Genomic DNA, 25,061 nt, shown 5'->3' on the forward strand with positions numbered 1-25,061 from the left:
GGCAGACTGATGAAATACACTGCTGAGGGGAGCAGCGGGCGAGACAGGAGAGGTCTGCTGCGCCATGTGGGACCCTCACTGGCAGCTGGGGATTGAACCAGTGCTGCAGAGGCTGTTGGCAGCTTCGCAGCCCAGCGCTCAACCACTGCACCACCAGGGGAGGCCTTGTTATTACTATTATTTCTGATAGTGGATTAAGATTCTGCTTTGGGGGTCATGGATGACATCAGGAGGAACCCACAGAGACACAATTCTTGCATGACTGGTGGACCGTGCGACCCTTGGCAGCAGCCCTCATGACATGTCCTGGTTCTGTCTTACAGGGCGTCAAGGAGGGTGGTGAGAAGCCTCGGGGAGCCCAGACTGCAGACAAAGCTGGCTGGATCAAGAAGAGCAGTGGGGGCTTCCTCGGGCTCTGGAAAGACCGCTATCTGCATCTCTGCCAGGCCCAGCTGCTGGTCTGTGAAAATGAGGTAAGGACCTCTCCAGCCATGAGGTTGGGGTGCCCAGGGCAGGAGGTGAAGTGAGGGCAGCCGCCCAGCTGGTGGATCGTGGAGCCTAGGCTGCTCCACTTCAGCATCTGTCAGCTTGGACAAGTTTCCCATCCTCTCTGGATCTCTGCAGTATGGGGATAGCACCTCTAGGTGCAAGTCTCTTGGATGAGGGGCTCTTTAAAATGTGTATGTGTCTGGCTGTTTATGTTCATGAGCGCTTCTCTGTGGGCCCCTGTTCCCGGGCGAAGTTCCACATAAGTCAGTATTCCAGAAATCTCCATTCAGCAAGGAGAGTAGAAATACTTAGTATCCATGTGTGTTTGGAGCTTTGTTCCCTTTATATGATGCTCTATTTTAAAAGATTTATTTATTTATGCATGCAGGAACAAGGGTGTAGGCCAGAGGTGTGGGGGGTGAGAGGATTCACCAGAGCCAGAGCGGGGGGCAGAGCGGGGGGCAGAACAGGCAGACTGACTGAAATACACTGCTGAGGGGGGCAGCGGGCAAGTCAGGAGAGGTCTGCTGCGCCATGTGGGCAGCTCCCTGGCTGGGCATTAAACTTGTGCTGCAGTGGTGATAGCGTGATAGTGCTGAGACTTTAACCACTGCGTCATAAGGGGAGGCCCTGTATGTTGCTGTTGATGGTTCTGTTATAGAACAGGGAGAGGGGCAGCCCAAACCCCGCAAACCTGCCTGTTCTAAATGGGTTCTGCCATCCGCCGCATCAACACAAAACATATGAGACTTTAATGGGAAGGAACTTTAATACAATTTGGAAACAATACAGGAAAGGCAAAGAATCTAGTTTCTAAATCAAGCACCCAAAGTTACCCGTCCCCTCGTGGGTAAAACTCCATCCAAATGGGATCAGCCCAGAACAAGGCCCCAAAGCCTGCCACAAGTCTAAAGCATCTTCCAGTGGGGACCCACAGAAAAGGGTCAGAAACAACCAGACAAGCCCGGAAGGAAAAGAGCAAAATCAACATCAAGATAAAAGCTGCCATTGTCACCTCCCCATGGGTCTCACCCACATCTGTGTCACCCAGTCCACGACCAAAAAGACAAGCACAGTTTCTTCACGTGTCTCTAGGCTCCATGCGCCTCCTCCAGGTCTCCTGGCTCCATCCTGCTTCCTTCCTCAGTCTCTTCTGCAGCTTCTCCTCTCCCTGCTCAGCTCCACCCTCTCTTGGGTGGGGCAGGGAACCTCCCCCGTACCTGGGGACCACCCTGTTACAGTTCCATGAGCATGTCACACTCCTCAGAAGATACTGAGGCCTAAGGTGGCAAAATGCCCCTTCAGTATCTCAGTAAAAGAAGGTCTAGAACCAAGTCCAGTGCTCTCTCCATTCAGAGACCAGTGCTAGCAAACTCCAAAACTTACTTTGGTGCAAATCCTCTAAAATAGGCTAAATGCCCTCTGCTTTCTGCTACAAATGGTGCTGGTTTAAGTGGAGTCTTTCCTTTAGCTCCTGTTTTCAGACCGTCTCACACTGCCAGACCTTGCTTTGTAGTTTTTCTTTTTCCTTTTACATCAAGCTGCTAGTTGCCACTTTGCTGTCCCTGTGCCCCCCCCCCCCCCCCCCCCCCGCCTCACATCTTCCCACTTCTGACTGTGTCCCTTCTCATTTCAGCAGCCTTGGGCCTTGAGTAACTAACAGTGTTACAATTGGGTGTTAAGTATGAGCCCATAAAGCTCGAGGTGAAGATCTAAGGGGGAAAAGTGACTTTTACTTTTGTAGATACTGTTTGGGTTCTGAGAATAAAGCTGTTCGAGGGCTGTTTTACTGAAAATGGGCTAGCACCATATGCCTTTGACAGATGGAATACATGGGGAAGAATTGGCCTGGGAGCAGAGGAAGGAGGATCCTGCCTGTTCCCCATCAGCCGCTCTCAGCGTGCCTCAGGATATTTTGGCAAAGTCATAACTGTCCCAGACCAAGAAAGACTGGGCAACAAGATCTCAGTGTTTAGAGCAGCTGCCTTTGAGAAGAGCCTTGTCTGTCCTTCCCAAGATCCCCATGCTCATGAAGTTGGGGTGTCAGTGAATCAGGAGGAGAAGGAGATGGAGGAGGACAAGGGGAAGGGGGTGTGCAGGCGGCCCTCCAGATGTTCTGTGCTGCTGCTGTCACCAAATTAGGATGTGCGTGGAGGCAGCAGGAGGGTATTTTTATAAATAAAGAGGGTTGTCACAGCTTCCTCCAGTCCTAGCTGCTGAAAGAGTTGAGTGACAGGTCCCCAGCTGTCAACGCATCAGGGGCTGCCAGACTTGTCCTGGGTTGCCTCTCCACATCTGGCCATGGCTGGGAGGCAGGAAGGATTTCACATCCCCCAAACAAGAAAAACCTAAATCCTGCTTTAAACAAAAATCACTATTAAAAACCTCAGTGCAATTTCAAGAACTTAGCACTCATGGGTGGGGGAGCTTGGCTCGGGAGCAGGAATTGAGAAATGCTTATTAGTTCAATTCCTCTTTCTGATGTAAGGAACTAGGCGAGTGCAAGTGGCTCTTGGCTGTTTCTTTGCTGTCCGTGAGGCTGACATTCCAAAACCGCTGCCCCCACCCAGTGCCTGCTGGCTTATCGGTTTTTCTGAGCTGTGAAAGGGCTGGGATGATTCAGCGTTTCGGGTGGGGAGAAGAGACCCAGGACAGACAGTTGTGTGTGGTTGGGTGGTGGAGGTGGACTGACTTTTGTTCCCAGACAGAGGGAGATGCTTTTAGGCCTGTGGGTGTTCAACTGGGGGAGGCCTGTTCACGCAGGGTGCGGGCGGGAGGTTAGCTATGTTCTCTGGGTCCTCGCTACCCATCCTTCCTCAGGCAGCTTCCTTCCTTTGGATGCCCCGTGGGAGGGGACTTCTGGGGTCTCATTCTGAGTCAGGCATTCAGTCCAGCAAACTGGTCCAATATATGGCCCTCTTTTGAGAGCTGCTTCTTGCAGGGTACAGGAGGGGGAACCAAAAGGGGAGCAGATAACACGCAGCAGCGCAGCGCAGGGTGGAGAGAGCCAGCAGGGAATCAGGACTATTCATACCCACAGCAGGATGTCCTCAGCACCTAGAAAGTGTCTGCACCTGGCATCTGCTTTGTGGCTGGGGAAACTTGGGAGGGAGAGAACACCAAGACTCAGGCTTATGGGAAGTGGACAGGGAAGCTTCTGGGAGCACGTGGACTTTATTGGCCTTTGCGATGAGTGGAGGAACCTAGAAGGAATTGGAGACAAGGGGTTGGAAAGACACCATATTGATGGGAAAGATCAGATCACCCTGGCTATCTGTTTACCGTTCCCTGAGGGGCTGAAGAGAAAAATCAGTTGTTCACCTAAACTGCACAATCGTCTACTTTAAAAAATACCAATATCAGGCTTTATCCCCCAGAGATCCTGATGTAATTGATCTGGGATGTTGCTTGGGCATTGGGGTTTTTCAAGTTTCCAGGCACCCCCACGGTTGAGAATCTCTGGCTCTTGAACTCTCACATAGGTCAGAATCACTTGGAGGCTCATTGAGACACAGATTGGTAGACCCATGCTCCTGAGTTAATGACTCAGCAGGATAGCCCCTGCAAATTTGCATTTCTCATAGGTTCTCAGCTAATGTCGCTGCCCCAGGTGCCACACTTCGATGGCCCTATGAGCAGAATAACCTGTTGCTAAGACCTAGTGCCTGACTGGCTGGACAAGTGTGGTGCTGGGAAGGGCACTGGCCTGGGAGTCAGAGGGTGTGCGCTTGGGGCTGGTCCTGCCTCCTCTGTTTGGTCTGTGCCCCTAGTGCAAATCACTTCACCCCCAGGTCTCATCTCCTCATCTATAACAGGAGCCAAATGCTGGGGCTCAAGGCTTTCAGGATGATTGAGAGGCTCAGGAGAATCTGGGGTATAAGGGTGCTTGCCAAGTGTCAGGGTTTCTTGTACAGGCAGATTATTATGGAGGGAAATTGAGACATTTTCTATGCACACAGCAGAATCACTGCCTTACAGTTATCTCACCGAAAACTGCTGAGCATGGAGGCGGGCAGTCTGGGCAGGTGCTCTTGCTGACTCTCTGCATCTCTGCGTGATGTCCAATAGCTAGAGTTGCCCTATGGTTGCGGCTACCGGTGTGCCTAGTGATGAGACCTCAGGGCTGCTGACTGGAGCCCCTGCCCTCTCTGTTGTGCAACCGTGGAGAGTGGCTTCTCACCCCAAGCCAAGGGTCATTGGAAGAAGATGCCAAATGGGGAAGTCAAGTCAGGATCACTGTGGTGAAGGCAGGCATGTAGCCTCAAATGTGCGCTGCTCGTGCTTCCCTCTGGGGCTCTGCCTGGAAAACCTTTTCTATTTTTCCTTATTTTGTCATATCTGCTCCCTCTTGCTGGCTGCCTCTTCTGCACATCTCTGCCTGCCTGCATAGGCTCCCAGGTCCCCTGTTCTAAGACTCCCCACCTTCCCTTCTGTTTCCTCCTTTGGTCTTAGGCACGTTTGAGTCTGCTGTGCTGTGATCGTCATTTCTTGTGTGGGTGACAAGCTTGGGGGCAACCCTCCAACCAGCACATCTCTCTACTTGCCAGGTTCTGAATACCCCTATTAGTGATTGATGATTACCTGAGGTACCCAGAGATGCCTTCGCTGAATGGGATCAGTGTCTGGAAAGGGTCTGCGTATGTCTGCCTCTCACCAGTTCATGTCCCCTCTACCTCCCTCTCCAGGACGAGCAGAAGTGTGTGGAGACTGTGGAGCTGGGCTCCTATGAGAAATGCCAGGATCTCCGGGCCTTCCTTAAGCGGAAACACCGCTTTATTCTGCTGGCAACAAGAACTCACAGTTCTCCAGGCAACAAGGTAGAGTGATGCTGGATGCAGCCTGCAGGCTTTCTGTGGCGTGCAGCTGAGGATCAAACCCAGGGGCCCCCATGGGCTGCATCTTTTTGCTCATTTTGTCTTGGAGATGCCCCGTTTCTGGTTGATAGCCAGTGCATTCAGGGAGCTCTGTTCCCCTCTTCTCTTCCAGGCCCTGGGGCCTCCTTCTAGGCTGCAGTTGGAAAGTAGCCTTTGGGAGGGGAGACCCTTGGCACAGGAGGAGGCCCTGGGCGGAGACAGAGAAGCTTGGGGATGAGATCTTCACCCCAGCAGGCCTCCAACGCCCTGATGTAGTCTGGAGCAGAGGAGAGGGTGTGGGCTCCCCTTTATCCCAGAAGGGCCACTCCTCCTGCCCTCTACCCTAGACTCAGTGCAGCCCCCCAGCTCTCCGACCTGTGCTTTTCTTTCTTGGCTGAAGCTGGAGAAGATCTCTTGCTTGAGAGAGCCCTTCCCTGGGACACGCTGTGTGTGCAGCTGAAGTTCGCTGCTTGCACCACGTTTCTCTGGCGGGGAGTCTGGGTGGGTGTTGACACATGGTGTGGCTTCGCAGATGTCAGGAGAGAGTTCAGATTTGAGGCTCTCGCCAGCTCGCGCCCATCTGCAGCTAAGCCACGCCTCACTCCAATCTCTGCTCGTCATGTGGAGCCTCGCAGGGTGTGGCTGAGTCATGGAGTCTGAGGATTGGGGAGCTGTTCTGGTCTGGGCCTACCGGAGGCCATTCTGTTACTTCCCTGGGAGCCCGGTCTAGTCCCTGGGGCTCTGAGCCCCGGAGGAGACCCTTTGTCTGACTTGGTAGTGGGTAGGGGCAGAGAAGCAACTGTGAGTTCTGATACCAGGGATTGAGGATATACCCCCGAGTAAGGACAGGTTTATAGTGTCATGAGGGTTCGTGGGGCTAGACCCAGGTTTCACTTGACACCTGTAGCTTAGAGGCGTTTGAAGAAGAGGAGAGTCGCATGTTGGCCTTTTAGGCCCTAGTGCTCTGATCCTGTATTGGAGACCCCATCTCCCGAGCAGGCACTGTATTTGTGTATAGTTTTATATGTATGCGTGCACACGCGTGCATGAGTATGTTATGTGTGAGGGCCTGGTGTCTGTGTGCCTGGCGTGCACATCTCTTTGTGTGCAGGTGAGTGTTTACCAGGCCCTGCATCTCTGCATCTTTGTGTCTCAGTGTGCTTACGTGGATGTGGGGCCTGGGGGCCTTGCCTCTCTGGCCTGTGTCAGTGTGTTCCACGGGCCACTTCCTTTAACAGCTCTGAGAATCAGCAAGTGGTGGGCTTGGTGAGTCGGGCTGCTTAGGGCGGGATGTCACCTTTGGAGAGGCCTGTTTGTGCAGCTGCATTCTCTGCTTCTTTGGCCAACATACTCCCTTCTATCCCCCTCTCCTGCCAAGAGTTCAGGTTGGCTCTGGGTGACTCTGAGAACTGGATGATCAGTGGGGAGATGGGGTTAGGGAGCAAGTGGTGAGGACTGTGAGGTGCTCTCTGGTTTAGAACCTCACCTCCCCGGGAGCTCACGCAGAGAATGGGGGCCTCCAGAGGTTAGATGATAGACCGCCTAGAGCACCACATTCCCACATCTTTTCACCTTCCTTTCCTGTCTCCAGTGGGTGTTCCCTATCCTCAGCATGGCCTCCCGAGCAGGGAGGTCACATGACCCCAGCTGTCTGGTCCCGAGGCCGCCTTCCCCCCTCTAATCAAATAAACAAAGACTCCAGTGTCTTGCATGCCCCTCTCCCCGCTGCCTCCCCATCCCCACGCCCCTGCCATGAGGTCACAGGCAACCGCTGCCAGGAAGCAGGGTGGCCTCTGCTGGGCCCTGCTGCCCTGCTGGTCCCAGCCAGCTTGGCCCTTTCCTCTTTCCTGCCTCCTCCTCCCTCCCACTTTTTCCCCTCTCTGCCACTTTGTCCTCCCCCTTCCCAGGCCGTGTGGGCCTATTCTGTGGTCAGTCATGTTAGTAAATTAGCTCCCAGTTAGTCCCGTTCCCCTGGTGATTGAGTAGGAACCTGTATAGCCTGTGGCTCTTCTGGACCCTGGCATGGGGTGGGGCAAGAGGACCAACTTCTTGGTGTTCTAGTTTTCCTTATTCTAACCTCCTCCATGGGATGCCTGGCTCCTTCAGCCAGGATTTTCTCTTAAATTCCACTTAGCTTCATACTCCCTCCTCTAGGGCACCCCTTTTTTAGTATAGAAGGTCTCACCTGAGGACATTTTCCTCACAGGGGAGCAAAAGACCCTTCCTCAGGTGGGCTGGGCCATGGAGGCTACAGTTTGGGTTGGGTCCAGGGGTTCTGTTCTTGTCCAGTGAGGCCCCGAGTAGTGAAGAGACCTATGCAGGGTGCTGTTGCAGTGGGTAGGACTAGAACTCAGTGATCTTGATTCCCAAAACAGTGCTCTTTCTCTGTCCCACCCTTGCGCCATCTTTTGCTGAGTTCAAGGGTATGCCTCTCAGCTCTCTGGGATGCAAAGTCCTGTACCAAGCAGAGCTCCACCAACTTTGGGCCTTCAAGCAGGAGTACAGCTGGGCTCAGAGGGGCTGGCCCTGGACCACTTTCTTGCAGCCCCCATCACAGGGTTGGGTGGGCCCTTGCAGAGTCCGGATGCAGCACAACTCCCTGGCAGCCTCAATGGCTGGACTGAAGCAGTTGCCAAGGTGCCCTGGGGTTTCTGACTTAACTGCAGATCTGCTGCCAGGATCTAATTTACCCTGGTCATGCAAATGAGCATTTGGCTGTGCCTGGCTTGGGGAGGTGGGTGGACCCAGGGCCCTGTATGAGGAGGAGGAGGCTGTAGCCAGGAGGAAGTTATATAAGGAGGATGCTGAGGGGCCAGGCGGACTGTGGTATTACATAACCGAGAGGGAAGGCGCTATCTAACACCAGGGCGGGGGGGATGGGCGTGTTGGCCTTTCGCCCAACAAAGAAGTAGGGCATCTTGAGGTCAGAGAGTAGGCAGCAGACCAAAAAACTGGGCAAGAGAAGAAACCTCAGACCAGTTCATTCATTTATTGGCTCACTCATTTAGTGACTATTTACTGAGCGCCTACTATGTGCCAGGCCTTAGATTTGGTCATTTTAACTCCCTCAACATTCTTTGTGGTCGGTGGTATTACCCCTTTTTCCTGATGAGGAAACTGGGTCAGTTTTGTTCAGAAGGAAGGCAGTGGTGATCATTCCTAGTATGAGGTGCTCATTCTGCCCAGCTCCACATTCAACTCTTTACTTACATCAGTGATTTTCCCAGCTCTGAGCAGCAGGTCGTGGTGGTATTCTTCATTTACAGATGACGACACTGAAGCTCAGGGTTGGTCAGCTGTAAGTGGTGGTCTGTCCACTCAGAGGCCCTGCTGCTCTCCCTACTGTGTGCAAAGCAGCCCCTCAGTTTGCATCACTTCTCTCCTTCTACTACTTGGGGCCTTTCGGGGAGGGGCTCTGTGCACTGCCCTCTGATTCTAATATAGAAGCTCGAAGCTGAGGTGGAAAGGGACCTAGGCATGGGGGGTGTTTGGAAGGGGAGGGTTTGGAGTGAAGGGTGATGGGATTATTTTAGCTCATCTTGACCAAGTCCCATCAGCTGAGCATATTCCCTCATCTTTATGGTAAGAGGGTTGAAACTGACCCCCAGTGCCCTCGCTCTCTCTTACAATCTATGATTCCAGGTCAGAAAGGAGATCCTGGGACTTCTTTACTTGGTATCAGGGCTAGTGCGGGGGGAGTACACTGGGGAGCTGAAGGTGGCCCTGGTTCTAGTAGGTCTTTCCCAGTAGCACCCTCTCACACCCATCTCTTCTGTCATTATCCTCAGCCTGGTATGGATGTAGACTGTCTGTAGACTGGGACGACTATCTTCCAGAGAAAACTGTAGCCCAGGGGTCAGGTAGCTGCCCTGGGTGTGTCACGAGAGCAGATCTGAGCTCTTTCCACAGGGCCAGACAGATTCTAACCCACCTCTCTGGCAGCTGCATGCTGGGAGGCAGCCCCTTCTCTGCTGGATCTGTCACTTCTCTTACTGCGAAGTCCCTGTCCCACCTGCGGTGGGTCATTTTGATTTGTTCCTGCCCAGCTGTGCCAGGGTAACCTTTAGGGTCTTGAGTGGGAAGCTTAAGCCTCTAAATGTGAGTCCCGTTAAACATCTTCCACCCACCCCACCCGTGTCCCCTCCAGGTCAGCGATATCAAATTCCAAGCACCCAGTGGGGAGGAAAAGGAGTCCTGGATCAAAGCCCTCAACGAAGGGATCAACCGAGGCAAGAACAAGGCTTTCGACGAGGTGCGCTACTGTCCCATGGACGGCTCTGGGCACATCCCACCGTGTGTGATCTGAGCGCTCCCTGCCCATCTACCTCAGACAACCCTTTGATGAAGTCACTGCCACAAACACTGGGCATCTGTTGTGGTTACCTTATTAACTTCTCACCACACCCCTCAGAGTAGGTGGTAGTGCTCCCATTAGTGAAAGAAGAAACTGAGGTGTAAGGAAATTAAGTAACTTGTTTAAGATTAAAAAGTAAGTAAGCTCTATGGCAGGTTTTAACTGATTGCAGCCATGCAGCCTTTCCAGCCCTTCTAGAAATAGCAGGTGGGCCCAGGCTGGAGAGGTCATGGGATAGGGAGTGAGCTGAGAGCCTGAAAGCTTATTTTTCAGTTTGGCCATGAAATTGAGGCCAGGCTGACTCTGGCCCTGGGCTTCCTATCTGACTGCCACGGCCGCGCCATGCCCTGCACTGTAGTGGTGACAGTGTGGCCACGAACAGGCTTGGGGCAGAAAAGAAGTGTCATGGGGTCAGATCTCCTACGGCGGATATCTTTGCCATTATGGATCCATAGCTATGTGGTCTAAAATGGACCTTGGATTGCAGAAGACCAAGACCCACAGGGAGCAAATTTTCCCAAGCAAGTCTCCTTGTAACACCCAGTTCCCCTGAGTCACTGCCATGGCTCCTTTGTTGTGTCTTACGTGACTATGTCATGCATAGTCTATGCCCTGCACCAGCCGGGAGGGGATGATGGGCCATGTTGTGGGTACTGGAGGCCACAGGAGCATTTGGGGCTTGGGCCCCAGTCTCTTGGTCAAGTGGGGTCAGCAATGCCAACAGAGCGTTGGACCTCTAAGTGGGCCTGAGCCCTGAGCCTGAACTGGGGAGTCTTTGCTCCAGTGCCCATCCAGGACTCAGAGAGTGAGTCCAAGGGGCAGAAGCCCTCTTCTTTCCTGGGATACCCTAAGTCCTGGGAGAATGAGGTCAGGGAAGGCCTTTTCCTCCTCTCCTTGCTAAGCTCAGAAAGGGCGAGGTCTGATAGCCTATATCCAGTCAAGAAGACTGAAGCCCAGAGGGAACCTGGAGGGAGAGGGACATTCTCAGTCTTCAGGGAAATGGCATAGGTGGGGTAGAGACAGGGAGAAAATTAGAAGATCTAATTTTCAAAGAGAGGGCAGTGTTGGGGGGCACTGACCCTGGCAATCAAGGATATGGGTGCAGACCCTGCCTGTGAGTCAGGTTAGTTCCTGGGAATTATTTCTTCTCCCCGAGGAAACTGGAAACTGATGTGGAAACTAGTTGGAAACTGATGTGGTTCCCTCTCCTTCCCAGGTAAAGGTGGACAAGACCTGTGCCCTGGAGCACGTGACAAGGGACCGGGTGCGTGGGGGCCAGCGACGCCGCCCACCTACAAGAGTCCATCTGAAGGAGGTAAGGCCTTGCCCCCTCCTAAGACAGGTGGGAGGTCGGTTGAGCCTGGGATCCCATCTTCTCAGGGTGGCAGTCAGGCTTGGGGCCATTTTTCCTGAGGCCTCCAGAAGTTGGGGCTTCCTGAGTGGTATGGGTGTCTCTGTGTTGGAGACACGGATATTATAGTGCTCAGTGTAGATGGGCCTGCTTCACTGGTTAAGTCCACACACTGGCCTAAGCCACAGTTGGTGTCTGCGGGAAACAGACTCCAAGGCTAGTGCCTACCCCCAGAGCTCAGCTTCCAGCTGGAGAGGAGACCTGTCCACAGATGCCTCAACTAGGGCTGTGTACTGGTTTTTGTACAGAGGAGGCCTCAGGGGGTAGACAGGCAACCACAGGACCCACTGGCACATCAGCTGGCCCTGGAAGAACAGGAAGGGTTTTAAGAGGCCGACTTGGTGTGAGGGAGGTACTTGGCCAAGGAAGTGGCATGAGCTGAGGCACAAGGCGGTAATGCCTAAGCAAACTGAACCCCTTTAACTGGATGACGGGTCTCAGAAAGCAGGGCTATGGGGGAAGAAACTGTGGAGGTCTTGAATGCAGGAGCTGGAGGGGAAACAAATGAGAGGGTGCATTCCAAAAGTCAGTTTGAGGCCCTGAGTGGGGTGGATTGAGTTGAGACAGGGGAAGGCAGGGGGCCAGGAACAGGAGGGGGTTAGTCCCTCCAGGCTTCAGGAGGGAGTGAGGAGGGAGGGGCCAGTGGGGAGACAGTGAGAGACTAGTGTTACCTGAGCTGTGGTTGAATACGCAGCTAGAGGGGGAAAGCAGGACAGAGAGGGAGGATGGTCAGAGGTGCCCCCCAAGCCTGAAGACTGGGCAAGTGGAGGCCCTGGGTGCAGGGAATTTGGGAGAAGGTATGGGCAAGGGGGGGGGATAAGGGAACAGCACTTTTCATTCAGTGTTGCTGATGGGGGTGGTGGGTGGAGGGGATCGATTTTGGAGGCCAGGAAAGAACCTCAGCAAAGGCTGTATTTGGGTGTTTGGAGGGCAGTAGGGAGCCAGGGAAGCAGAGGCCAGAAGGTGAGCAGCACCTCTGGAGAAAGAAGAGCCAGAACCTGAGAGTCATTGTCAAGTTGGTGGCCCCAAGTCACAAGAGGGACGGGACAGAGGGACAGGCAAGTAGTGACGCTTTCAGCACTTTTTCTCAGAGAAGAAGTGAGTTGGAACTGCCGTGGAGCGCAGAACTAGGGGTGTGGGGGAGTGAGGACCATGGAAGGAAAGAGAAGTGAAGAGGCCAAGGTCTTTGGAGGGTTCGTATTTGAGAGGAGGCAGCCTGTCCATGTCTGTTAGCTGAGCAGAAAGTCTGCAGAGTGAGCGACTGACATAGCCAAAGAGAAAAGGATTGGCTGTGGGGCAGGCCTAGGAAGTGTGGGGAGGCCAGCCTTGGAGGGAAGGTGCCTCTGAGAAGTCAGGGAGGGACTCAGGTCCCATGACTGAGCACTTGTGGAGGCCAGATCACCTGTCTGCTCGTCAAATGGAGTGAGGTCCGGGGTAGGACCCCCACCATCTGAGAGACCTTGGGAGAGGCCTCCTGCCCAGCACCAGTCCAGGACCTCTGAGGCTCCACAGAGGATTCCCATGTCTGTGGGGTTGCTCGGTGTCCCTGCGGGTCCCTGGAGCCAGGTGGGGACCAGCTGACTGCTCAGTGCAGCTCTTAGCTGGCGGTCAGCTGTGGTCTGGAGCTGCCTGTGTCTGGGACCACATCTGACAGCATGAAGAAAAGTGGGCTCTGGCTGCTGAGCATCTGGATAGGCAAGGCCTTGAGAGATCTGGGCCAGAGGGCTAGGCTGGTGCTTCAGACTAGACAGGGAGGGGAAACAGAAGTGAGTGAGCTCGGGAGACCTATGTTTGAGTCCTGGTCTTGTCGCCTGTTGGCTGTGGGGACTCTGAGTGGGTGGTTGTGGAGAGGGATACTCTTGAGGTCATATGGCAGATCGGGGTGAGAAACAAGCCTGGAAGCATGTCCCTTGTTGACCAGGCAGCACACTTGCCACTAAAAAGAGCGGCCTCTTTCACAGGCTAGAAGAAGCCTGGCTGGGCGCTGAGAGGACACCCTGGCTCTGACTTCCTGGGCTATGACTCTAAAACAGGGAATTCTGAGGGTGTGATGGAGAGGAGAGGATTCATCAGAGAACCACTTCATCTTCTAATCAAGTGGCCTTGGAAGCCAGGGCAGAGGGCATGGAGAGTGAGGGCCTGGGCAGCCTGGATGGGAGGGCTTAACTACCTTGGTAAGTGGGCACACCTCACCCAATAGTCAGTCATCCAAGATACGCCCATGTACTGCCCCCACCAGGTAGCCAGCGCTGCTTCTGATGGACTTTCGCGCCTGGACCTCGATGTTCCGGACAGTGGGCCACCAGTGTTTGTCCCCAGCAATGATGTCAGGGCCACCCAGCCCCGGGAGATACCCCGGCCCCCCATGCCTCCTACCAAGCCTTCCCCAGAGCCTGAGACAACCAGCCTTGATGACAGAGTGGAGACCCCTGCGAGGGAAAAGCCCCCAACCCCTGTTCCAGCTAGCTCTGAGGCCCACTCTGAGAGCCGGGAAGATTCAGAGACTCCGGTGGGGGAGGACAGTAGCTCTGAACAGCCTCACAGTGGGGTCCTGCCTGAAAAACTGAAGGTCAGCTGGGAGAACCCCAGCCCTGAGGAGCCTGTTGACCATGAGAGTGCAGCCCCATCCCAGGGGCCCTCCTCTGAGACTTCTGCAGCTGCTCCCAAGGAGAGTGGGAAGCCCCCTGCACCCCCACCCAAAATCTTATCAGAGAAACTGAGAGCCTCCATGAAGGGGATGGAGGCTTCTGGGCCAGCCCCACGAACCAGGACCTCTGAGACCTCTGCCCTGAGCCCAGAGCAGGTCTCAGTGAATGGTGTAGATGATGGTCCTGAGCCCGCCAAGCCATCCCAGGCTACAGGCACCCCAGGAACTCCCAAAGAGGATGCAAAAAAGTCCACAGCACTGCCCCTCTGGGACCTGCCAACCCAGTTCCACACCCGCTGCTCCTCCCTGGGAAACCTGCTTGGGGAAGGCCCCCGGCATCCATGGCAGCCTGGGGAACGACTGTATCGGGCCCACCTGGAGGTGAAGGTTGCCTCAGAGCAGACAGAGAAACTTTTGAACAAGGTGCTGGGCAGTGAGCCGGCTCCTGTGAGTGCTGAGACATTGCTCAGCCAGGCTGTGGAGCAGCTAAGGCAGGCCACCCAGGTCCTGCAGGAAATCAGAGATCTGGGAGAGCTGGGCCAGGAAGCACCTGGACTGCGGGAGAAGAGGAAGGAGCTGGTGACTCTGTACCGGAGAAGCGCACCCTAGGGCCTGTTGGGCCAGAGCACGGGCCCTCCTGGCCCACCCAGTCCTTCAAGGCCCAGCCCTGCTGACAAATGTGCTTCTGCTCAGGCTATAGAAGGGTCCTCAGGCACATGTGGATTGGCCAGGACCTGCAGAGACTCCTGGTATCCTTCCCGCCACTGTCCCGGTGCCTCCCAGAGGCCACTGTCTTGTAATCTGGCCCAGCCTCTGGGCTCTGAGCTCGGGCTGGCAGCACGCACTCCAACCTATGTGCTTTCGTGGTTGTTCCAAACTGCCCCAGGGCTTTGGCATAATGCTTGGGGTTTCTGGAGGGGGGGGTGTCATCTCCGTTTCCCACCCCCAGTAGTTTACATTCCTGAGTTCTGAATAGAGCACAGCTGAGCCCACCTGCAGCCTCCATGTCTACGTATTCCCAGGCAAAGAACCTCAATGTCATCTACCCTCCCAAAGTCAGCCACCCTATTCCGAGTAGCTGTTGGGCCTGGGGTCCACACAATAGGTTCAGCTGAGTGAGACCTGGAACCGGCCTCTAAGGCAGGTTGGAAAGGGTCCGTGTGAGGAAGCCTCTTGCTGTGTGTTCCCTCTCTGAGCCCAGTTCCCATTATGTAAACGAGGACGTGTCCTGCAGCCCTTCCCCTCTGATGAGATATGATTGGAGGACTCCCAGGAGAAGGAGGGACTTGAAGAATCTGCTGGTCTAGTTCCTGCCCCTGCACCAGCTTGTGCCCAGATTGGCATGTCTGTGTAGAGGAGAACCGCAGAACGCCCGGATGGTGTCAACACCAGAAAACCCTGTGTGTAATTCATTAGAAACCAACCTTCAAGAGAGAGGCCCCTCCAACTTCTGTGCCTCCCCACGTGGGTTGTTCTGTCTCATCCCATTAGGTTCAAGATCTCAGTCATTTCTTCAAATGTTGAGGGGGATGTTGGGGCCTGAAACCACTTCCCTCTCCCTTCTTTTCCCCACCCCTTGGCTCCGGCCCCGGATGGCTGCTCCTCCTGAACTTCCCAGTGGAAGGGAGCATGTTCTCCTGTGCCTTTCCTGGTCTGTGCCTGCACCCTGGGCCTCCCTCCCTCTCCACCCATTGTCCTCGGCTCTGGGAGCATGTCCAGTCCCCATCCTGCTGTGGCTGCAGGACTGAGGGCAGGACCTGTAGGTGCAGAGGCTTTGAAGGTCATAGCCATTCTCTCTGGGGCCTGTGGGAGTGGGAGCAGCTTCTAGTGGCCTGGCCAGGGCAGTTCTGCATGTGCACTTTTGTTTACTGAAGGCGAGAGGAAGCAGGGTCACAACTGCACATTTTAGCCTTTCTGCACACCACCCCATCCCCAGCCACAAGTCCTGCCTACTGCCAGTGCAGGTCCAGGCTTTACTGTACTTTCACATTCACGTTGTTCCTGAGGGTAGTGGCCAGCTATCAGCAGGGGCAGATGTCCACTCTGTGGCCTGTACTGGGCAGGGGTGAGCAGTAATGCCCTGGCTTGTGAAATCCCATTGGCCTCCTCAAATCACTCTCCCTGGACAAACTGCTTCATGCCACAGTCTGCCTCTTCCTCTCCGTCTCCAGTGTGAGAGCACAAATGTCACTTGCCCTTTCTTTCTCCCTTGGGGGACCCTTTCCCCACTAGCAAGCTGTTGCTGGCCAAGTCATTTGCTCCTGGAGACTACAGCCTCAATTTCCTCTTCTGGTGACCAGGCTGGGCAAGAAGCTATGAACCATGCCGGTCGCCTAATGCCATTGGTTCCCATGGGGAGCCCCAAGGGGAAAGCCAGCTTCCAGGGGGATGACTGTGGGAACATGCAGGGGCTGCCTTGCCTGCTGCCTTGAGGAAGATGATGTTCCATGTCTTCTGCGTGTGAAGCATCTTTGTTGAAGTTTTTGCAATAAATCCACTTTGATGGAATTTTCCTGGCACAAACCTGTTTGTTGGTGTGGGATCAGCTTCAGGCTGGCCTCATGGAAGCTGAGGGTAGGTAGTGGTTAATCACTGGCATCCTGGTCCTCCAAACTCAGTTCTAGAGCCTCCTTTCCACATAAACTCGCTCGCTCAAATGGAGGTTTCATGATGTTATAAGGAGGCTTGGTGGGGGGGGTGGGGGGGGTGGGGCACGGAGGGCCAAAAGGGGATGGTGAAAGTTTCTCCTTGTTGTCATAATTTTTAAAAAAATATTTATTTATTTATGCATATAAGAACTGGGGTACAGGCCAGAGGTGTGCAGGGTGTGTGAGAGGATCCACCAGAGACAGAGTGGGGAACAGAACAGACGGATTGACTGAAATACACTGCTGAGGGGAGCAGCGGGCAAGACAAGAGAGGTCTGCTGTGCCATGTGGGTAGCTCCCTTGCGCCACCAGGGAGGCCCTGTTGTCATAATTTTATTAAATGACCAGGTTGAGCGGGGAGGGTGAGCAGCATTCATTTCCTCTAACCCCAGACTTCCATCTTTGCTAAACTCAGCCCAGCTTTCCAATCTCTCACCCCCACTCCGCAACTGGCCCATGTTTCTATAGACCGGGGGCTAAGACTCTTAAGGAATTGTGCTTTTGAATTAAAAAAAAAAAAACAACTTTAGTTGGGGGCCTCCTTGGTGGTGCAAGGGGTTAAGACTCAGCACTATGAAACTATCTGCAGCCACTGTAGCACGAGTTCAATCGCAGGCCAGGGAGCTACCCACGTGGCGCAGCAGACCTCTGCTCCCCTCAGCAGTGTATTTCAGTTGATCCACCTGTTCTGCTCCCCACTCTGTCTCTGGTGAATCCTCTCAACCCCCACACCTCTGGCCCGTACCCCAGTTCGTGTATGCATAAATAATCTTAAAAAAAAAAAAACCTTTAGTTGAAAATAATTTCAAACTTAGAGAAAAGTCGCAAGAATAAGTATAGTACGAGGAACACCGAATCCTCTCCTTGGTTTATCTTTTGAGAGCTTTCTCTACTTCACATTGGTGTTTTTTGAAGAAAACAGCCCCCCTCCCTCCTTCTTAATAAAACATTCCATACGTGGGGTTTGTCTGAGGTTCCCTCATCATCAGACTGAGGTTATGAATTCTCAGTCAGGAAACTGCACAGGTGATGCCAGGTCCTTCTTAGGGCATCATATCTGGAGACACGTGACCGCCATCCTCCCCTCCCTGGTAATGTTGATTTTGATCATGTGGTCAAGGGATCTGATTTTTCTACTGTGTAGTTATAATTTTTCTCTTGAAACAATCTGGGAGAGATTTTAAGGCCATGCATCTATCAAACTTTCTCCCTAGATTTAATTTTGCTTGAATAGGTCTTTTCTTTGATGGTTCAAAATGCTTCCAGTTGTTAAAATAAACCTCAGTGCCTGGTTCTGCTTAAGTGTGAGCCTAAGATCTGCCTCATGCCTGAGGCACCTTAGATAGATCTCAGCAGGATCTTCACCTAGAGCTCTTTGGAAGCTTCTGGGCCAGTGGGCAGAACTCCAAGTCAGGCTGCCAAGGTTCAAGCCCCACCCAGGGACCTCAGTGAGTGTCAGCCTCAGGGCCCTCTTTGCTCACCCATGAAAGAGGGTTAACAACACCCTTACTCCCGATGTGGGAAAGCACTGCTGTGCTCCCCAAAGCCTGGCTCCCTTCCGCCCTTGAGTGCTGCTGGACAGGCCCAGTGGCCAACATAACAGGAAGCACCTGACCCGGGGCCTACTGACTGGCTATGACCCTTGTGGCCCACTTGAATTCCCCTGCCTGACATGTGACAGCCATATTGAGTGAGTGGCCTGCAGAAGTTGGGTACACCACTTCACAGGCCCCTCATCTGTGAGGAGGGCCCAAGGTAAGGATGACTGAGTGTCCCCCGTCCTGGACCAGGAATGAGGTGCCCTCTGAAAGGCCACTTTAAAGGGAGCAGCAGCTGGGAGGTGTTGGTGACCACCATAGTGCTGAGGAAGGATGTGGTAGACAGAAATCTCCCAGTCCTGGGGGTCAGAGGCCTGTGCAGAAAAGGGGAGTCTTCCTTTTGAGTACATGTCTGTTCAGTATCTCAGTGGCCTGAAGTCCTGTGGGTAGTTGCAATGTGGGTACTGCAAACCACAGGTGACCGCATCCAGACCCAGGATGGAACTAAAGGGTCTGGTGGGGGAGGGGCACCCTATTGTCTCCTCCCCTTGATCCCCTCCCCCAAGCACTATTGTTTTTCTGGAGCCACCACATTTTGTAGCTCCCTACAAGTCCTGTCTTCCTGACTCCCCAAATGCTGTTCCCATGACCATATCATAATGTAGATGCTTCAGATAAACTCACTCAAGTGGAGGTTTCATGATGTTATAAGGAGGCTCTGGGGGAGCATGGAAGGCCGAGAGGGGATGGTGGAAGTTTCTCCCCATTGCCATAGTTTTATTAAATGATCCAGAGTTGGAGGAAGTAGCTGGATGTAAGTAGGAAACATTTGACTTTACATTTGGAGGTAGACATATTTAGATTCAAACCCCAGCCATGAATAAGTGACCTTAGGTAAACTGCCTCATTTTTTCCTCTCTGTAAAATGGGTTAACTTTCTCTTCACAGAGTTATTGTGGAACACTTAGTCTACAGCCCGCCTCACAGCAAATGCTTAATAGACCCCAGACCTATACTCATCTCTGACTGTCACCACAGTGGCCTCATGAGGAAGATGTATTTATGTTCACCCTACCCATAACAGTTGGGAAACTGCAGCTCAAACTTGTGTAGGAGACCGCAGTTAGTGTCAGGGCCTGGGATTTGACCTGGGGCCACAATCCGCTTCCTGCGATTTCTCTGGAGAGTCTGACTACAGATGAAGGCTAAGCCCAGGGGCCTTTTGGCTGACTTCGGGCTCCTCCACCTTTCCTGATGCCTGGACTCTCCAACAGCCAGTCATCGCTCAGGGGAGATGCTCTGGAGGCCCTTTCCTTATAAGGACAAGAGCTCAGCTGTGATGAAATTTCTCAGCCTCCCAGCTGGGTGGGCGGGGAAGGGAAATGACTGGCTCCAACAGCTACAGCAGAGCTTGAGCCTCCACAGGAACTCGCCCACAAGCTGGCCTCTCCCCTTCCTGTGTCAGCGCTGAGTGGGGCTTTCCAGAGGGTCCCACTGGCAGGATTGGGGAGGCCAGAGCTTGTGTCCCACAGGAGGGAAGGTGGGTAAACTGAGGCTGAGGGGCCAGAATCCTTGTAGGCCCAGCAGGAGGTATGCAGTCTGGACTCCAAGTTGTCTACTATCTACCCCAATCCCAGGAGAGAGTCCAGGAGAGGAGGCTGAAGGAGGCTCCTGGACAAATCTCTCTTTCCCTTTGGATGTTTAAGGTCAAGTCATAAAAAGGAAGGTGGTTGGGGGCTGGCCGACTTGCTGAATGACCCTATCTGCTTCCCATAACTGTGTCCCTAGTGTACTGCCCTCCCCAACAAATTTCAGCAAATCCGTCTGAGAAACTAATCATGGGATCACAGGATATTAGGACTGATAAGGATCTTTGCGACCATCTAGTCCCTGGGTGGAATGACGTGAACTTGCCTTGCATCTGTTTCACAGAGCAAATAATTATAAATACATATATAGATTGGGGGGGGGGTTCCTTTGTTTCCTATAAAAGTTCCTTTTAAAGAAATCCCAACTTGTTAGTCCTGAATAAAAGGACTAAATTTTTTTTTTTTCCACACCCAGGTCTGGGGATTGGAGACCACAACTGGGGTTGACCATGGGGTGAGGCTGGATGCCAAAGGAGAACCAATTGTGGCAGATGGAGAATCAGTCTCTGACACTGCTGTCCACAAGATGTGTGACCTGCAGCAGCTCTCCAGCCAATCGAACCTCAGTCTCCTCCCTCCTGGCAGGGTGCTTTTGAGATAAATGGGATAATTTAGATAAAGCATCCAGCTCAGAACCTGGCACATAGTAGGGACTTAGTAAGACTATTGTGTATTGGGTACCTAGTCTGTGCCAACTTTACATTTGGTGCGGTATATTCCAAATACAGTAAGGTGGAATCCTTTTCCAAGTTGCTCGCTGCCAGTCTGGGAGACATATACCCTGATTTAGAGAAAGCAATGTGATAAGTGCTGTATTACACAGGCAGATTTTGCAGTAGCACAGAGATTGATAGGTTGCTTTTGCTGGAGAAATCAGGCAAAGCCTCATGGAGGAGGTGACTTTTTCCCAGGCTTTGAAGGAGTATGAATTTACCAACAGACGAGGGTGGAGGACTTTTGAGGCAGATGGAACAGCTTATGCAAAACCACAGAGAATCACAGTGTGTTACTGGAGCTGTGACAAATTCTTTGCATAGTATCCTGTAGGGGTAGGTGCTGAGGGGAGTGGTGGGGGTCTGGTTGGGAGATGAGGGGACAGAAGGCAGGCAGTCTGATGTTCACCGAGAAAGCTTGGACTTTGTGCTAGAGACCAAGGAAGTTTTTAAAGAGGGCCGGGATAAGCTGTCGGGTGAAGACTGGAGGAAGTGAGACCAGCTAGGAGGTGGTTGCAGTGGACCTGGTGTGGAGTAGTGAGGGCCTGAGCTGGGCCAGTGACCCTGGAAGTGAGTGGAGGGATAAATTCTGTTTAAGAGGCAGAATGGGGGATCTGAGTATTTTGTAGATGTGAGAGACATGAAGTGGGAAGAAAGGGAAATCAAAGATGACTCATAGGGTACTGCCGGTTTGGGGGTGCCCTTTCTGAGATGGGAAACTCTGGTGGAGAGGGAGCTTAGAAAGAGGATGGAAAGTATATGGTGGGCTCCAGTGAACTGCCAGGACTGGGCTGGGGCAAATCTGAAGGTTACAGGCCTCCAGACAGTGGTGATTGAAATCACAAGGCAGAATTATGTATTTTGTGTTACTGAGGACTAGATTTGACTGTGACTGACTGTGTGAGGAGATTCATCAGGGCTAAATCCTGAGGTCTGGGGAAGTTAGATTACGTGCATTTCTCTCGTGAGTTAAGTCCAGCAGTAGAATTCACCTCCGTGGCAGCTCCGTGGTCATCCAGGACCCAGTCTCTTTCTCTTACTACTCTGCCATCTTAGCACTTACATTAGGTGCCAACCCCACTTCACCACCCATGAATGACTCCAGCTCCAGTCACCACGCGTGTGCTCTAACCAGGGCCAAGGGGGAAGGAGTCATAAAGGTAAACATCTTCCCTTTAAAGACACATCTTGGAGGTTGCACTTCTCTAACTTCTGAGCTGCTCACTGGCCAGATCACAGTCACGTGGCTCTGCTTAGCTGCCAGGGTGGTCTTGCAGCTTCTTGGTCTTTTTTCCTACTGACCATTATGGCAGTTCAAGATCAAAAATCTTATTGCCAAAGAAGGAAAGAATGAATCTAGAGCAGTTGTCCTCAACTGGGGGCCATCTTGCCCCCAGGGGACATTTAGCAATGTCTGGAGATGTTTCTCTTTGTCATTCTGGGTGGAGTGCTACTGGCATCCAGTGGGTAAGGGCCATATGTCCTGCTCACTGCTGCTAAAGGCCCTGCAATGTATCAGACAGGCCACAGATCATCTAGCCCAAAATATCAGTGGTGTTGAGGTTGAAAAGCTCTGACCTAGAGAGACAATTTATAGCCCCGTTGCCACAAGCAGGAGAGCGTGTAGAGTGATAAACAAGTCACCAGTGGCCATGCGAGACACCTGTCCCTGGCAGACCACAATGTCAGGGGAGCTCAGCAGCAGTCAGGCCCGGGCTCTGGGCTCTTGTAAGCCCCCCACCTCCCCCCGTTTGGAGGGGCTCAGCCCTCATACAAAAGCGAAGAGGCTTTGTTTCTTTGGTTTGTGTCTCTTTGTTTTATTCCTCAGTTGATATTGGGCTCAGAAGCAGAGTCCCAGGCTGGACTTTCAGGGAAGGTGCTTGTTTGAAGATATGGTCATTTTTTTCTCCGTCCAGCTACCCCCTTGGCTGCTGGTGAGGGACAGAGCCCCATAGTGTGGGAGCTAGGACCAGGTTCTGTTTCAGTTCTTCATTTACAGTGTGACCCAGTCAGGAGCCTTCTCTCTCGCCTTGACCACAAGTTGGGCTGTGTGGCCAAGTGGAGGCCTGTGTGGCCCTGAACCCACAGAGATGTCCAGTGTCTCTGCTGGCTTTGCCCACAGCACTGGGTTGGCTCTTTCTGTGTTTCCTCCCTCCTAGGCAGTCTGCCAGCCGAATCAGCACTTCTGGGCCCCTCCCACCATCATTTCCTTCCTGGCCTGTGGCCTTGGGTCTGAAGGAAAGCAGACCTGCCCCCTCTGTGGCCAGTGCCAGGCCAGGCTGAGGCTGAGGCCTGCGGATCCTCAGAGTCCCCAGGATGTGGTATGGCCAAGAGTGTGCCTGTCAGTAGGCTGGGGAGTATGTGAACAGCTCTGCTTCTGGGGAGGGCTGGGGAAAGGAACAGCCTCCAAACCGTTCTGAACTACCTGGCATCCCTGCTGTAGGTCAGCAAAGGTCTCCCCAGGTCAAACAGCCCTGGAATTTACTCCAGTCGAAAGGAACCGGTCTCAGAATCGTCCCCTGGGGCCAGGATCAGTTCCTCGGAGAGAGGGTCTCCAAGAGCTCAGGAAAGGTTAACTTGCCTTGTTTCTGTTGGCCCAGAGGACCCTGGAGTTTTCCACATGTTCGAATACTCAATTTCCTCAACAGGACTAGGTGATGGATTGGCTGGGTGGCACAAACCTTTGGATCATGTGATCTCTGGCACGTGGCCTAACTCCTCCAATCCACAGTTTCCCTACATGCTTGCCAAGGAAATGATGGCCAGCTGAGAGTTGCAAGCATTAAGAAGGCTCATGCGTGTCAATAGTCTGAACAGTCCCTGGCCCTGGAAGTTTCTCAGGAAACCTGTGTTCTCCTGTTATCTTTCAGGAAGCCTTTTCTGTCCTTTCTCTATAGGAAAATCTCCCTCGGCCACCACTCTGATTCTTAGCACGGAACGTCTACAGTGGGGTGGGGTGGGAGGGACCTCAGTAACCTGCCTTTCACAGCTGGAGAAACCAGGGAAGGGACTAGCCCTAGGTCACATGGAGCTTGTGGGCACAGGAACCAGCCCAGATCCACACACCACATTCTTCACCCCATCTTCTCCCAGAGGTCTGCACTCCCACGCAGGAAACGTGCCCAGACCTTTCACGTGCACCATTGTTGGGAAGAGCCCCAGACACCAAAAGGCGGTTTTCCTTCTGTCCAGCTCAGTGCTGATGCCTGGAATCAGGAAACTGGGTAATGGGAAGTGACTGCAACCTCACAGGGCTGGGTTTCCTGAAATACAGCTGTGGCAGCAGCTGCAGGAGTTGGCACAACATTTAGCATTAATTTAAAAAATCAAATATTGGGAATAGAGTAGAAGGAAGAAGAGATGGGACAGAAGTAGGGAAATTAGCATTTCCAGCAAAGAATAAGTGGAGTTACTCTAGAGTTAATAAATCAAGAAACAGAGATAGTAAGCATATTATTTGCAGTCAGGGAGAGAATTCGCAAGAACTAAAAAGCATTCACCATTAAAGTGGTTACCTCTGGACAGTATTCTGAAAGTAGGAGAATTTCACTTTTCATTTGCTACTTTTCAGTACTGTTTGGATTATTAGTATTTGCCAGATATGTATGTTACATCTGTTATTGAAATAGTTAATTCTGAGCTTAGATTCAGGCAGAAGCTGCTTGGGCCAAGTTGCAGTGTAGCTTCTTTCATCTCTAGCCTTCTTGGATTAACCCCTTCAGGAAGTCCTTGGTCAGACACAGGGGAATTCTGTGTTGCTCAGGCTTCAGCTGGGCCCTCACACCCTGCCCCCTCCAATCAGTTAAAATGATTTGAGGGGAGGCGGGGGAGGGGAGAACCACTGGCTGTAGGACTGTTCACATGGAATTAGAAATTTGGTTATCCATGTGCCAAAGAAGAAATTCTGTCTCACGAGAGGCAGAAAAAATCAACTCTAGATAGAGCGAGAACTTCAACACTAAAACCATTAGAAAAAAAAATTAGTAAATATTTTTCTAATATCCTATTTCATTAAAATTAAGAACTTCTGCTCACAGGACGATATCTTGAATAAAGTGTAAGGATGAGGATACAAACTGGAACAAGATAGTTATTTATTTTTTTCTGTCCCCTCCACCTCCCCGTCGGCAGATAATTGTTTTGCATGACCAACAAAGAATTAGTCTTAAGCACATACAGAAAAAAATATAGCTAGAACTCCTACAAATCAATTACCAAAAAGATAAGCAATACAATAGAAAAATGAGCAAAAGATATAACGAGGGATTGTACCAAGAGGAAAATATGTGTGGCTAGTAAAATATGACGACATACTCAACCTCATTAGCATTCAGAAACATGCAAATAAACACCAATAAAGAACACCATTTTTTAAAAAGAAAGATTTATTTTTTAATTTATTTATGCATACAAGAACCGGGGTGTAGGCCAGAGGTGCGGGGAGTGAGAGGATTCACCAGAGACAGAGCAGGGAACAGAACAGGCAGATTGACTGAAATACACTGCTGGGGGGAGCAGTGGGCGAGACAGGAGAGGTCTGCTGCACCATGTGGGTTAGCTCCCTGGCCGACCGGGGATCGAACTCTTGATTCAGTGGCTGGCAATAGCTTGATAGCGCTGAGACTTTAACCCCTGTGCCACCAGGAAGCCCCCCCAAAATACCATTTTATATTTATTTGACTGGCAAAAGTTTTTAAGTTTGCTAGGACAAATTAGAAGAAGATGCAGGCTACGCACAATTATTGGGAATATAAATTGG

General features: G+C 52.4%; 1 protein-coding gene across 1 annotated transcript; it reads left to right on the top strand.

The window, feature by feature from the left end:
• Window positions 1–209: 209 nt before the first annotated feature.
• On the top strand, window positions 210–14,363 carry PLEKHO2 (pleckstrin homology domain containing O2; the record flags this gene model as incomplete). The annotated part of the gene is made up of 5 exons (XM_084240901.1): window positions 210–473; window positions 5,175–5,306; window positions 9,490–9,594; window positions 10,913–11,011; window positions 13,347–14,363. The coding sequence occupies exons 1-5, from the start codon at window positions 297–299 to the stop codon at window positions 14,361–14,363; spliced, it is 1,530 nt and encodes a 509-aa protein (XP_084097027.1). The 5' UTR covers window positions 210–296.
• Window positions 14,364–25,061: the final 10,698 nt, after the last annotated feature.

This window comes from Talpa europaea (genome assembly GCF_964194135.1).
Source record: "Talpa europaea genome assembly, chromosome: 8".
NCBI lineage: Eukaryota > Metazoa > Chordata > Mammalia > Eulipotyphla > Talpidae > Talpa > Talpa europaea.